Source organism: Alligator sinensis, unplaced genomic scaffold (assembly GCF_000455745.1).
Source record: "Alligator sinensis unplaced genomic scaffold, ASM45574v1 scaffold1123_1, whole genome shotgun sequence".
NCBI classification, from domain to species: Eukaryota; Metazoa; Chordata; order Crocodylia; family Alligatoridae; genus Alligator; species Alligator sinensis.
This window is the reverse complement of record NW_005842540.1, coordinates 416,385-431,815: the sequence shown is the minus strand read 5'-3', so window position 1 is coordinate 431,815 and position 15,431 is coordinate 416,385. Positions and strand designations below refer to the sequence as shown.

At 43.8% G+C, this 15,431-nt stretch overlaps 3 protein-coding genes across 7 annotated transcripts in view; all 3 read right to left on the bottom strand.

Annotated features, from left to right (window-relative positions):
- Positions 1 to 1,376: 1,376 nt before the first annotated feature.
- MYCBP (MYC binding protein) lies at positions 1,377 to 6,119 on the bottom strand. The gene is made up of 5 exons (XM_006031907.3): positions 6,067 to 6,119; positions 5,910 to 5,982; positions 5,438 to 5,486; positions 3,900 to 4,029; positions 1,377 to 1,467 (listed from the first exon to the last, which is right to left on the bottom strand). Exons 1-5 carry the CDS (start codon positions 6,079 to 6,081, stop codon positions 1,426 to 1,428), a joined length of 309 nt encoding a protein of 102 aa, XP_006031969.1. The 5' UTR covers positions 6,082 to 6,119; the 3' UTR covers positions 1,377 to 1,425.
- A 2,045-nt stretch (positions 6,120 to 8,164) lies between these two features.
- On the bottom strand, positions 8,165 to 9,729 carry GJA9 (gap junction protein alpha 9). The gene has a single exon (XM_006031932.2). The coding sequence runs from the start codon at positions 9,727 to 9,729 to the stop codon at positions 8,170 to 8,172; it is 1,560 nt and encodes a 519-aa protein (XP_006031994.1). The 3' UTR covers positions 8,165 to 8,169.
- A 4,589-nt stretch (positions 9,730 to 14,318) lies between these two features.
- The window catches only part of RHBDL2 (rhomboid like 2), an 11,765-nt gene continuing 10,652 nt past the window's right edge, over positions 14,319 to 15,431 (bottom strand). For all 5 annotated transcript variants that reach the window (XM_006031905.3, XM_025213573.1, XM_025213572.1 and 2 more), the window contains exon 8: positions 14,319 to 14,720. In XM_006031905.3, the coding sequence (XP_006031967.1) occupies positions 14,541 to 14,720 (180 nt within the window). In that variant the 3' untranslated portion in view covers positions 14,319 to 14,540. The remainder of the gene's footprint in view (positions 14,721 to 15,431) is intronic.

Below are 15,431 nucleotides of genomic sequence, written 5' to 3'. Positions count from 1 at the left end.
GCGCGCCACCATTGGCTGCGGTGCAGACCAGCAGGGTAGGGCGGCTTGGTCAGGTGACGGGGCGCTGTCAGCTGACCCGGGCGGCCGCACGTGACCGGGCCATGCTGCACGTGGTCTGGGCTGCAGCCGCAACAGGGGCGGGGGGGCAGGCTGGACTGGCGGGGCGGAGCGCGTCTCGTCCCCCCGGGGGGGCTCTGCTTGTCCCCACCGGGACCCCTTTGTCAGCGCCCAGGGCCAGCCCTCACCCACTGTGTTGAAGGAGAGAGCCCACCTGCAAAGGGAAACCGGGTTCCCATGCTTTTCTCCTTTCAAAGGAGCACTTGCTGCCCACGTTTTTGCCCTGTAATAGGAGAAAAAGCCAGTTTTCCACGAGTGTTCACTTCCCGCATTTTTCTCCTTTAAAAGAAGTTTACTTCTCCCATTGTTCTCCTTTTAAAAGACAAAAATCCATGTTTTGCCACGAGTTCATTTCCCACGCTTTTCTCCTTTCAAAGGAGTGTTTGCTTCTCATGTTTTTCCCCTTTAAAAAGAGAGAATCCACGGTTTTCTCCCTTAAAAAGGAGGGGAAAAAATTGCGTTGTTCCACGAGTGTTCGTGAGCCTTTCATATATTCTTGCCCCCCACTTCTGGGTCAGTACCCAGGGGTTGAGAACTGCTGCTCTAGTCCAACCCCTGCCTCCGAGGTAGGGCTGTCCCTATCCAAACCACCCCAGACTAACCCTCTTCTAAACCAGTGATCACCAACTGGTGGATCTAGATCTAGCAGTAGCTCTTGGAGTCGATCAGAGGCTGGGCTAGGGGGCTGAGTGCCCACATGCATGCCTCAGGTCAGTCCTTGGAGGTGGGGGGTAGATCAAGGCCCCTGCAGGGAGGGACAGCGATGCAGAGGCAGGAGCAGGGTAAGTTGAGTGGGGTCCAGCCAGCTGCAACTTACCTCCTAGGGAGGCGCACACCCCCCAAAAATTCTCTCTCTGCCTTACTCTATACCTCACCTTCCCGCCCCACAGACTTACCTGTGGGACAGAGGGAGGGGGTGGCAGCACACAGTAAATCTCGGGTTGCTTTTAAATGCCAAAAGGTGATCTCCTATTTAAAAAGGTTGGAGGCCACTGTGCTAAACTCTACGCAAGACCATGCTCAACCCTGAGGTAACACAGATGTAACACCCTCACCTCCCACAGGTAAGAGCAGTTACGCTGCTCACTGGATATGGGGGCAGGGTGACCTGCAGCAGCAGGGGTTGAGCTTGATGCCCCTACTCTAGAGAGAAAAATGCCACTTTGTGGCTTGAAGCGCACTGAAACTCCTTCTCCATGTAAGATCACTACATTTTTTTTTTTTTTTTTTTTTTAAACATAATTGAAGTCAAACTACAGTTCTCATGAAGCCCTTTATTGAGTCTAGTCATCAACAGTTCCTGTATCCCTATTCACGCTTCTCCTCTTGAGGGGGTTCATACTGCGCCAGCTGTAGGGTGGAAAAGAGGAATTCTGTTAGCTATACCAAAGTCAGTGTTTTCCAGCAAGAGGCACCTAATTATTTTGCAGCACATTTCATTCTGTGAAGTCCCATTTAGCACTGTTATTTGTATGCACTTATTTCCAAAGTACAAAAAGTGTCCTTCCTTCAAGCCGTGAACTTCATACACTGTATAAAAGAAACAAACCTTTCACTTTAAAGGTAAGATTTTCAAAAGCATTTACCATGCATTCGTATTCCTAAATCCCTTCAGATGCTTTTTAAAAGCAGACCAGTTTCTTGCTTTACAGCTTGTCAGTGAAAGAAACGTCAATTGTCCAATAAAGGCTGCTGCTTTAGATGACTGTATTACGCATTCTTCCACGTTGCTTTGGGATATGCTGTAGTGCAGCATCTTGACTGCAATTGTTCAGATAGGGATTAGCATCTCCTGGGATTTTTTCAGAAGTCATGTTTAAAATAGAGAAGTATAGCAGACAGCCAGAGCACTCAATTAGAAATCCATTTTTCCGATTGGCCAGTTAAATAGAGGAACGTTCATTATGAATCAGTACGTACAACTCTTACTGAATAGGGTGGCCATCATAGAGGACATTCTGGTTTTCTGCTACTCTGTCCTCTATTGATACGAAACCCCATGCCTTTATCTTGAAGAGAAAAATAGAGAACATACAGGCATCCGGTTTTGTATCAACAGAGGTCAACCAAACTGTCCTCTACGATGGCCACCCTGAACACCAAGCAGATCTAGATTGGATACCTTCCTGAGATAAAAGGGAAGCTGTTCCCAACAAACCAGAACATAATATCGCACCTTTAACTATAAATGTTTATACCCACTGCTGGGCCTGTCCTCTTCCATGGAATTATCCAGTCCCCTTCTGAACCAGGATAGATCATCAGCTTGTAGTGCAAGTAAAGGAGTCTTCGTACCAAGAGACAGCCCTGCGTATATCACTCTGGTTCCTTTTTCTTGGTAGCCACTGTAGAGCCCTTGAGGATGCTGCTACCCCACCACCAGGCTCTCCCCTACCCCTGGCCCCAGCTCCCCTCCAGTCTCTCACCTGCTGCTACTCTGATGTTATTCTGTTTGTTGTTGAGAAAAGTGGTCCCTGGAGCTGAGAGCAGCTTGCTCTGGGGGCCGCATTCCCCTTCAAGTGCTTCCCTGGTCTGCCTCTGTCCTTAGACCACAAGGTATTCCCCTTTTAAGGGAACACCTCCAGTAGAGGACTTGTCAGAGCCTCGGTCCTGGCCGTGACCCCCTTTTCCTCTGGTTGTACCCTCAGCCTTAGTCTCCTGTTTAAGACCTCAGCTCCCAGGCAGCAGCCCCTCCTGAGGCTTCAGTCTCAGCACCAGTCTCTCCTCCTTTAGCTTAGAGCTAGCTCCTGACAAGTAGCAGGGGGGTACCACCCAGGCACCCCTGTTTGTGGCATCCACCTCTGTAGCCACAATCCAGCCCTCTGCTACAAACAGAACAAAAACACAAGCCAGCTGCTTCACAGAACAAAAGTCTCCCTCCTTGGGGTAAATGTGACCTGTAGACCCCCAACATTCATACGAGCCTCCTTCCCCAGCTCTCCTGGGTGGCCTGGGTGTCTGTCTGTCCATCCCCAGCAGCCCCACATTCTTCAGAGCTCCTCTCCCTGCTGCAGGGCAGAGACTAGGCTTAAATCCCCAAGCCTCCTCTCCTCCACCCATGTGACTGGGTGTGCTGCATCCAGTGATCAGGTGCACCTAATTGCTTCATTAGCCACCTGGCCTTACTGGCCTCAGGCCCAGTCCACCTGGAATGCTACGCCTTACTGCCCTTCCTGGCCCTTCAGGCCTATCTATTAACAGGGGCAGGCAATCCCTATTAGAGACAAGGAAAAACTATTGCAGTTCAACTAACAAAAATAAAAGTTATTCTGCATTCACAAATGTTTCCACTAAGCAATATCCTGCCCACGGACCAGACGTTTGACCACAATGACCTAACACAGCTTCTCTCCTTGAATTCGTGGCCTGCAAAAAGCCCCAGCAGTTATAGTATTTTCAAAACAATGTTTAGAAGTGTCATCTAGATTTAGTTTTACATCATTTCAAGAAAGTGAAGTTAATCCTACACTTCCACTCCATTGGACTTAAAAATTCTTTTTGTAAAAATTCTGGTTTTCCAAAGCTTAAAAGAGAAATAAAAGATAAGCTAGGAATTTAGCAATATTAGAACACTGAGGCCATTTCATTCATAAGATTAATCTCTTGGAAATCCATTAGTAACTAGTTAGAATCCATCCCTTTCCAGACCTGTACACAGAAACATCCGCATTCAACACTAATTAAACACAGGTGGTTAATATTCATGGAGTAAACATCACAGTACTTTTCTATTTACAGTTTAAATATGTTAAAGAGCCTCCAAGCACTAAGTCAATACTTACCTTTGCTTTTAACTTTTTATTTTCTTCAAGCACAGCTTCATATTTTTCTTTCACTTCTGCTACTTCCAAACGGAGTGCCTCTATTTCTGGATTTTCTGGAGCTGCAGCTCCTAGGTGATGCTTCAGAAAGCTAATAATCAGAAGTTAAGTATTTCTCCACTTCAGTTTGACTTTATGTAAGTGTGGGCTTTAACACTGGTAGATGAGCTGTGAGAAAAACTTCACATTTGCTAAATTAGAATTATTTGTATCGATAGCATCTTTCAAGTCTGCAACGCAATAGATACTTTTCTCATTTGTATTTGAACTCCAGAAGTCAAACAACAGCTAAAACAAAACCAGAACAGATTGACAAGTTAAACTGACCTGCTCCTTAAGGAAGAAGGATAACACCATGTCTATCTGCAAGCCCAAGAGGACGTAATAGATGAGCAAAATTTATTTTGCCTTGAAAGGAGACTGTAACTGAATTGTTTTAAAACATGGTAAAAAGTATCTAATAGTTTTTTTTGCTCTCTTCCACAAGTGACTACTATAAAACTAAAATGATTTTTATTTTGAGAGAGACTTAACTAGTTACTACTGCACTGTGTGCAGTAAAGCCTCAAATCATTGCTGCAGGATGTCAAGTAGGAAGTCTCACAGGAAGAGAGAACTGGAGTTGTGAGTACTAACACATGAAAAAATAACCTATTTTGGAACGTACAAAGAAAGAAGTTCCCCACCAAGGAGAAGTCTTAGAGTGTTTACTAGACTTTTTCTTCCTTTTGCCATTAAAGAATCACACTAACAGACCAGGGACCAGTGCTCATGCAGAGCCTTGATTACTCCCAACAAGCTTTAAGCTGCTGGGAGTAATTTCTCATGTAAGAGATTTCCAGTTTTCTACTGTACTTGATTGCCCAAGCGCTGTCTCCAAGATTGCCATTATTATTACATTTGATATGGAATGTAACAGCTTGTTTTTTAAAGATTAAGTTTTCAAACAGTCCAGACTAGAGAGAGTCATCTCAGACTTGGTTTGAAAATTGCTTTTTTTAACATAATATCCAACTGAGCTTATGTCACTGTGCACCCTACGGACTCTTATGGATAATAAAAGTAATCGTTCCTCGTTCCAACCACGCGCTGACTCACCCAACAATTCAAGAGATTTTAGTTTCTCTTTCTTTTCCCACCATTTGTTTGCTTCTTCTCCCTTCTACTAGAGGAAGGGCTGGGGAAGAGGCACGACAGTCCCTCCCATACCTCTGAGCCAGCAAACGGTGCCTCGGTTTCAGATGTGCTGGGTGCAGCTGTGCTGGTCTAAGGACACCTTGGGTAGATGCAGTATCTTTTATTAGACCAACTAAAGAGTTGGGAAAGAAGGTTTTTTTGCAAGTTTTGGGTACAAACACCCTTCTTCAGGCATCGGGCGACTGTGCTGCTGTGTTCTCCAGGGTAGCAAAGAAACTAAAACTCAGTTTCAGATGCAAAGTTTAGCACCATACCGCGTCACATCCCTGCGATCGCCGTCTGCAGGGTAACAAGAAGGATACTCCAATGCACTATTTGGTTTCTCTGGCTCTTCATATAGGGCTACCAACACTGGAAATTAAATAGTTCAGAGGATTTGAGCATTTGTTTGTTTGTTTTTTAAATTCAAAATGTGCCTACAGTCAAAGGTGGTTCCTTCTCTACCCACCAGCAAACCGGGCACGTGGGGAGCGTGCAGCACGGCCCGGGGGGCCCAACCGCTCGGGAGCCCCTGCTTTTACCGTATTTTACTGCATACCCATCCATGCTTTTGCCATATTTGACCGTGTAGCTCTCAGCGCCCGCGCCCGTACCGTATTTCACTGTGTACCCCTCGCGCCCTTACCGTATTTGGCTGTGTACCCCTCGCGCCCGTGCTATATTTGACCGTGTGCAAACACAGCCTCTTCAACCCCGGGCAGCGGAGCGGGGGCTGCGAGGGGCGGGGCGGGGCGGCGCGGCCGTGTGAGGCGCCCGGACCGAGGCGGCGCTTACCCTTGGTGAGCGTGTCCAGCACCCCGGACTTCTCCAGGTAGCGGCGGAACTGCTCGCGCTTGGAATCGGCGGCCTGAGGGGGAAGAGGAGACAAGACAAGGCGGTCATTGTGGGGTGGAGAGGAAAGGGACTAGACGGGGGAGGGAGCCGGGCCCACCTTGTAGTGCGCCATCCCAACCGGCCCGCCACTGCGCCTGCGCGCCAGCGCCCTGCGCTTTGGGCCGCCGCCGCCCCGCGCTTCCCGGGTTGCCAGGGAGACGCTTCGCCCCTGGCCACGCCTCCGGCTTCCGTGCGGCCCTGCTCTGGGCGTAGCGCCCCCTGCGGAGCGGAGGCTTGCGACGCTCGCGTGTCTGGACATATGACGGGGGGCGGCGTGCATCCCTTTTCTATGCAATGTTTGGGGGGGGGCAGCCTTTTTTATGTAACATTTTGGAGGGGGGGGTTGCACATCCCTTTGGATGCAGCGTTTGGGGTTTGTGCATCCCTTTTGATGCAAGTTGGGGGTGTTGCAACGTTGGGGGGTTGCATCCCTTTTGATGCATTTTGGGGGGGGCTGTGTATCTTTTTTATGTAACATTCGGGGGGGTTACACATCCTTTTTGATGTAATGTTTGGGGGGGTTGTGCATTCCTTTTTATGCAATTGGGGGGGGTTGAACATCCTTTATGCAACGTTTTGAGGGGGTTGCACGTCTTTTTTATGCAACGTTTTGAGGGTTTTTTTGTGCATCCCTTTTTATGCATTTCAGAGGGGGCTGTGCATCACTTTATGCACCGTTCTGGGGGGTTACACATTCCCTTTTATGCAATTTTTGCCCTCTTTATGCAATGGGGGGGGGGGGGTTTTCATGGTAGTGGGTGGGGGTTATGCATCTTTTTTCTGCAACATTTCAGTGGGGTTTTGTGCATCGCTTTTTTTTGCAGTATTTGGGGGGGTTGTGCATCCCTTTTTTATACAACTTTGGAGGGAGACTTGTGCATCCCTTTTTTAATACAATTGGGGGGGGGGGGGTTGTGCATCCCTTTTTATGCTATTTTTGATCCTTTTTATTAAAAGGGGTTATAGTCCTGGGAGGTGATCCTCTTCCCAAGACAGTAACACTCATTGATGGCAACTGAAGCAAGTGTGCAGGGTTAGCAACCTGGGCTGCTGCACCTGATGCCACCTCACCAGTGCATTGTATTTTCAGGATATTAAAGATAACTTTGCAGTATTTAAAATGCCTTTGAATCATCACAGATCTCGCTGGAAGACACATTTTAATTGCTAAACGAGTGAAAAAGAATAGTAAAAAGCTCACAGGCCATTCATAATCCATGCTTGTCACAAGGTAATACATAGTATAATGGCAGTAGTCTGGGATAAGGAGTTTAGCCCAAATTCAACTGAAGCTCTCAGCAGAGTTGTACCTGTGGAAACAACAGCTGAGTATGACTTAGGCCGCAGAAATGTAAAATTAGGGTGGAAGGACTCATTAAATCTCAACTTTTCCCTTCTCTTCCCAAATTTCTCACCCAAACCCTCAGCAAAACAGAACTCTTTCATTTGTGTAGGACTTGGTCCAGGTTTTTTGGGGTTTTTTTTGTTAATTTTTTTTTAAAGGCTGAAATACTGGGATTTCTCTCACTTCCTAATCAGGTATAGAGAAAAGAATGAACTCCTGTTACAGGATTTTCCTGCAAGACTGTACCTTTCCCTTAGCTTAATTTCACCTTGCAGTTCTTAATTAAATGCTTTCAGACAATAATAATTAATCTTTATCTTTTTATATGCTGCCAGTTAGAAATCCATTCTTTGTACATAGTGAGGCCCAGAACTTGACTTTCAAATTTCCAGCATTCTCCTACAATAGGAGTTGGTACGAATGACCGTGACCTTTACCACCTCCTGTTTTGGGGACGGAGGTGGGGGAATTTAGTCTGACATCCCCATTAAATCATGTTTTTATTACGGAGAAATAAATTGTTACATGCTTCCACGCTGTTTTCAGGAGCAAGGCTTTTAGCCAGAATCCTTAATAATGAATTGAATTGAGTTGAATTGTTACATGCTTCTTTAGAAGAGTACCCCCCAACTTCTGAAGAAGCGCTCACTCTATTCATGTTTCACGTTCCCTAGGTGGAACAGCTGACTACCATCAGAAATAGCTATTACTCATGCTACAGTACAACGTCCCTGTTTCCCCAGGGCTCACATATTTCTGGTGCAATATATTGATGAGATATTAGCTGAAAAACAAAAGAAAGTATTGGCCAGTCACTTAGATTTGGAGATCGGTAGGAGAATGCCTGCTGCTGGTGTTCCTTGCCACGGACATTTGCCGAGAGAGGGAGAGAGCCTGAGGATTATCGTAGTCCTTGTGCTGTTTGGAGTCCGAGCTCATCTTGCCCAGAGAATCAGGAGTGTCCGGTCTGCTGGATGTTTTGCAGCCCATCTTGCAAACAGGCAGGGCTTTGCTTCCACTGAAACTAGGTTGTTTCCCGTTCTTGCCCGCGGGAGAATTTGCTGGAGACCCCACACTCGCAAACACGGCAGAGAAGCTCCACAAGGAAGGATTTTCACCTGGCTTGGCCAGGCCGTCCGCTGAAGCAACGGACACAATGTCAGATTGCAGCGAACACCCAGGTGGCAGGTCAACAAGGCTGTTTGAGCACGTCCCTCTAGCAGCATCTATACGACCACAAAAAGTACCATTGGGGAAATGTTTGTCTTCATCTGGTTTCTGAATATAATTGCTTTCTGACTCAAATACTTTAATTAAAGTTTCATTATCATTCGAGCTAGTCTTGCCAGGCTGACTGTTGCCAGCATTAGAAGTCTGCATCCCTTCTGAGAGTTTATTTTTTTGTTCAATCAGGAAACAATTATCACTACTCTCTGTCTGGCTGTTTTGAATAGACTGGAACACAGAAGGTGGATTTAAAACGGGATAGACCGCTGCGTCAGGAGGCTTTTCCATCAGCAAGGTGTAATCGCTGAGTGCAGAAGGAAGTGTTTTTTGTGGAGTTGAAGAGGTTCCCATGGAAGACCGGGGTACTACGGAGTTTGCCTTCGATTTCCTTACGTAGAAGTCATCAATGTCATCCTGCCCACAAAGCCCTTCCTTAACTTTTTTGAACCCTAGGTGGATAATTTCCAATATGTTTAAACAGAGCGACACAGTTGCTATCGACTGCATAAATAATATGAACACAGTCTTCTCCGTTGGCCTCGACACAAAACAATCAACTGTGTTTGGACACGGATCTCTCTGGCACTTGTAGAGGGGATCAAGCTGAAACCCATAAAGAAGATACTGCCCAATCATAAACCCAACTTCAAATGCTGATCTAGTAAAAATATGCATCACATATGTGCCAAGCAAGGAGCCTCTTAGGGGTGCTTTGTTTAGCTTTCTTTGGCCCAGTTCATGAAGCTCGCTCTCCAGTCTTTTTCGAATTTCAGTCATTTCTAATTCAACACCTTCGAGTTCCAGTCTGACCTGTGCCTTCTTCTTTTGCCTCTCCTTTTCTAATGCTCTTAGTCTGTATAAGGCATGGCCCATATATACCAAAGAAGGTGAAGATACAAATATAACTTGCAAGACCCAGTATCTTATGAGAGAGATAGGAAAGGCCTCATCATAGCAAACATTTCTGCAGCCAGGTTGCTCGGTATTGCAAATGAATTCTGACTGCTCATCGTTCCAGACATCTTCGGCTGCCACTCCAAGGACAAGCATTCGAAATACGAATAGGATAGTTAGCCAGATCTTTCCAATAATAGTGGAGTGAATGTGGACTTCCTCCAAAATGCCACCAAGGAAATTCCAGTCTCCCATGGTCACTCTGCCATCTTAGCACTAAAAGCCATGAGAGAGAAATATCAAATGGCATCACAGTTGCAGGCTTTTGACAGTGTTTTATATATTAAAAAGAACTTGATATTATTGGGAGAAAACATCTCTTACAATTAACACACAGTCATTTATAGAGGCTGTTTCACAGAAGCAGAAAGCTTTGCATAAGGTGCAAAAATCTTACACTTTAGCACCCCTGATTTAAAGGAAAACTGCCCTCATTTTACAGTTCCCTTGAGAGTGAACAAGTGTCTCACCTGAGTGAGCTTGCCATTAAAAGGGATTGTCAGAAATATCTGTCACAAACTCATTAGCCCTACAGTTGGAATAACCTCTCAGGTGGAGGTGCTGCTTTTTAATTATACTTTTCAACAGGATCAGCACATCTGCAGAAAACCCGTTTTCTTTCTAGTCAAACCAGCTATCTTTGGTAGCACTCAAAAAATCCTTGCCTCTCACATAACTTTGAAAAATCATTTGAGGAAATACAGCTTAAGGGTGAAAGGTACATCATGCAGTCAAAGCCATAACATGTGACCCGTCCCTAGGACTCAGGGGGTGGGGGGCGGCATTGCTGTGAACAGGGTAGATGCCACCAGGCCTTTTCTACAGTTCACCCAGGAATGAACCCCCCACGCTTTGTAAAATAGTCACCCTGGGACACTGCTTTTATGGACTCCCTAAACCTGCAGCGGTGCTAGAAGAGCCTTCCCACGGTTTGGATTGCACCTGCCTATGAAAGTTATCAGGAGGAGAAAGGGTGTTTTCAGAAAGCTTGAGCAACCACTGCTGCGGTGGAAGTTTAATCGGAGCTAGTTCCTAGTACACGATATCAGAAAAATCAGGATCCAGTGACTGTTTCGGGGAAGATTTATGACCCTCAGTATTCTTGTTACACCACTGAGGGCACAGCAATATATTTAAGATGAACATAATAAAGTGCCTTTTGTACACATCATTCTGCTGGTGTATTCTGGATGACTATCCTGAAGAGACAGCCCACTTTCAGGCAGCTTTCTTATGACCAGCGATACTGGTATCTGAAGTGAATACCACATTCTATAATGGGATAATACCAAATGAAATCTGTGGTCCTGTTTCTATTAAAAATAAATATTTCAAGGGGGGGAAAAAATGGATTTTTTTTTTTCTTTTACAGCAGTTCATCAGTCTTTACAGTCAAAAGCTTATATTAAATCACAAGTCTTGCATTGTGCTGCTTTCTGCTTTACAATGAAATATTCTGAAATATCCAGCCAAAGGACCGTTTGAAGTATTTTAAACATGTATTGAATTTTATGCATTGCATTGATAAAAGTGTAGAGCTGTTTTACAATATATATGTGTAATGATAAAACAATTCAATTATGTTGGCAGTTTTAATATAAAATATGCAGCAAGTATAACGTAATAGGCTCAACTGTATTAAAAATAGAGATGAATCTCAGATTAAATACAGACAAAGATGGTTTTGGATGCAACTGGTTTTGCTAGGATTTAAATAATTTCCTCTTTAGAGGATAGAAGTTTCACGAAGAATTAAATGGAGATTGAAGATAGAACACTGCAACACTGACAAAGCAAGACTTACAATGAAACAGCCTAAGAGAGAGGAAAAATGTATTTTCAATCAGCTTTTTAAACAACTGGATAGAAGAAATACAAGGAATAAAAACATACCTTTCCTTTACCAAGGTAAGTCAAGTAAGACCACCACAGTATCCAAGACCGTCAGTGTCTATTATCTTCCATTTATGAGAGATTTCACATCATTTCCAAAAAGTGCTTCTTTCACTGCTGCAGCATTAAATGGAGCATTAAATGCGTGCTTTGTACACTGAACTTATAGTTGGAGGGGAGGCAGGAAAAATCAATCTACAATGCAATGGCTTCTAGCAAAAAATTAACTGACCAAAGTTGAACTGCTACAATAAAACAATCCTTTTCTGAATCAAAAAACTCAAAACTCCAGGAGTCTAAAAGGTTTCTTCTTCCTTCTTTTCTTTTGTAACAATTCCCTGGGACAAACACACATATTAGCTATAGATGGAAGCAATAATCAGTGCAAGAGGATTTTAAACTGTACACATGTTGTATATCTGCAAACTTTTTACAATTTACATCAATTTGAACATAAGACGACATTGTGGACAAGATGCACTTTGGGACACCAGATTTCTAAATACTTTTACATTTGCAATTGATGCATCAAGGTCTTATAAAAAGCCAGACATGTTACATTTTAGAATATCTGGGGAAAAGTTGGGAAGACAGAAAACTTTTTTGTGCAAAGCTTTTCTTGTAGCAAAGCTGGTCAGCCCAGTGCACCGGTGTGGTGGATCACTAGACAAGGCTGTCCGTTAACAACCTACAATCAGGCCTTAAAAAAAATAAAAGTAAAATAAATCACCGGAGTGGACAGTTATGGCATGCTACATCTAGCAACGCCCAGTTGCTTAGTTTTATTCTCGTCCATTCATTGCATAAAAACCAAGTTCCTGTAACAACCAGTGCATTGTACAGCGTTAACAAGCTTCCTGTGCCGAAAGCTCTCCAGAGCTAATCAATATCCTGGCAGCGAGTAACAATCAATCGGTCATGTCCGATTTCACAGTTGAATGAAACTTTATCCTAGTGTGATTGGTCATGCCCATAAGCACCAGAAGGGCCTTCTTCCATTAGGTCTGTCATCATCCATTTCGAGTGCTACTTAAAACACCTTTCTAAACATGTTTCCTTCTCATCAAAAGCTTTTAATATCAATTAAAAAGACAGAATATTAATCCACCTAAATCCCTAAATTCTCCCCAGTTAGGATATTTATAGCAGTGGAGTGGACAGACTCAATAATTCAAGGAACTTGGTTTTGTTTTGCTTTAAAAGATAGGTGGCAAGAGAAACATTCGCTTCCACAATACATAATATTATGCTCAAGAAATCTTTAACTCACTGAAACTGATATAACCGTCGACTGGAATAGTGTCATCCTGGACTTCTTAGTCGGGGAAATTAAAGACTCATCAAATTACTCTATGTAGCAATACTTGTAATTCCATTTTCATGAGAATACTGACTATTATGATGATGAGTATTTCATGCTTTGGTATGTTTCTCCTAGAAACAGGCCATTTTGTTATCTACAGCATATACTGCTGCCAATTTTGCTGGTGTGGATGAATCAAGTCTCAGGTACCAGCCTCTAGAACCCTTTCTATCTGGACTTCACCATGGCATGCAACCCTTCCCTTTCCTTCTCAAGGTTATATAAAATGCAGAACAAAGAGCCAGTCTGAACAGGCTCAGTATTTCAGTGCCAGGAGGTTCCTGTAAGAGAGAAGTAAATTCAGTACAAACCAACCTCTCTTTCACCCTAGAGGCATCAGAGGGAGAGTCTCTGCCCTTCCTGGATTACAAAATCCAAGACAGACATAGTGCTTAGGGCTCCCAAATCGCTGGAACAGCCTGCCAAAGGAGCAGCCAGGGCACACAACTAATCCACATTGGGTGCAAATAATTTATTTCATGAGTGAAGATGGTGCATGGTATGTGCAACAGGAGGGGACTGGAGTCAAAAGAGCTCCTTCCAGCCCTAGGTTACGTTTTCATGATCCACACAGGTTATGTTGTCTGCAAAAGGAGCTATTATTTGCCAGTTTGGAGGAAAGTCCAAGGAACCCTACAGAAAGGCAGGCTTGCCGTAGCTCTATGTATAATCCCCCTAACCTTTTTAAATTTAAAGACAAGCTGCCAGGAAAACTTCCTCTGTCTGCAGAGAGTGCCACTGACTGCAGGAACAGAACAGCGCACTGGATCCCACTGCTCGGACCAAGTTAATGGGGCTTGTATTATAAGGTGAGAAAGATGAAGGAAAAACCCTATCTGTTCTACACTGTGTATTTTTCCCTTACCCACAACACACTTAGGGGACAGCCTTTTCCCTTACGCAGCCCATCACAATCCCTGAAGTCAGCCAAGACCACCCTCCTGCAAGTACCATCAATGCACCAATGTCAGTGTCTGCTCGGTGCAGCTGCACGGAGGACATTTTCAGCAGGGACTCCCTCAACTCCAGAACTCCCTCCCCCTTTGAGGCGTGCCAGAGCCCGAGCTTGAAATGCCTTAAGACCCTCCTAATTTGGCAGGAATTTAGCAAGCAGAGATAAGCTGGGGAGGGGGCTTTTGTTTTAGGTCTTATTTTAATAGTCAATCTGCTTTTATAAAAGTTATTTTGCCTCTTAGTATAAGCTGCCCTGAGCCTTTGTTGGTACGGGCAGCATATACATCAAGTATGTAAATAAATATACAGCTGTAAAACCTTACACCATCTTCTAAAAAGATTACTTCGTTTTACTGATCGCTAGTTTTGAGACCGGAACACTGGTAAAAAACGTGAAAAATTACGTGAAAAAGTAATCTCTGATATCTCGTATTTAGTCACATCACAAAGGCAACTCGGTTTAAAACAAAGTAGAAAAGAAATCTATAAAAGCAACCAAGAACCATTTTATTTAGTTCAATTGTATACAAAGCAATAATATGGAAAAGGCTTTATTGGGGCGGGGGGGGGGTGGGGGGGGTTTGGGTTTTTTGGGGTTTTTTTTTTTACGTTATATATTTTAGTAAAAACATTTAATTTCCGAGACAGGATCACTGTCAAGGTGACTTTTTAAAAATCTAAAAACTGTTTAAAAAAAGACTACATTTACAGAGTCCTTCTGTAGTTATACAAAAATGACAAGTTTTTTATGTCAGTTCCCTGAAGATTTTAACAATTCTTTCACGATTAGTTTGGTTTAGTTTGCAGGTGAAAGAAAGATGTTAAACAATACAGCAGCCACAACACAGACCAAATAAGCAACAATAGAAATCCAAAATCGCGGATCTTTTATAAAGCTCTTATCAAAGCAGCTGAAAATGACGTAACCTATGGACATCCCAGCCAGGCCACCTGCAACGTGAGCCACAAAGGACACCTGGGGAAGAAACAGAAAGAAAAAGAAACTGTTCAATTACTTTTAAAGACTGACACACGTCAGTATTCACCCCAGGAATGCACACACATCTTATAAACAGTACTTTACCCTAAGGCAGATGGAGGACACTTAGGGGTCACCAAGTACTTAAATGTAATATTTCTTCACAGGAAAAATAGCAACACATTACTTATCAGTTGATGAAGGGATCAAGAGACAGCTGCAATCATGTTTTACATCAGAAATACAATCATGAGTTTTGGGAGACAAATGAAGTTGTTTACAATTAAGAACTCCATCGGTTAGGAACCAATTAACCTTCCTATTCTTAGTAAAAGGGTTTCAGTCATCTTTGATTGGCTTGATGCCTCACTCAGAATATGGCATATCTGAGCACAGCGGCTCTTTGGTCTCAAGCTGGGACATTCCTTGCAGTCATTCTAAGGGTGCAACAATTCTCCAGAACTCGATGAACACAGGACCCAGGAATTCCAGTTGAGAGTCTGAATAAGCTCAACACTGCTTAGCTCACAAGTTAAGAAAAGATCACTGTTAAAGTGATGAGCACAGTACGAAAATACACATAGGCAAGAAAAACAGCATGCCAAGATAGAACTGAAAAAAAAACGTAGCACCTAAACACACATGCTTTCAATCATCTAGATGGCCACAGCTATATTTACTTCCTTGTTACTGATATCAACAATAAGG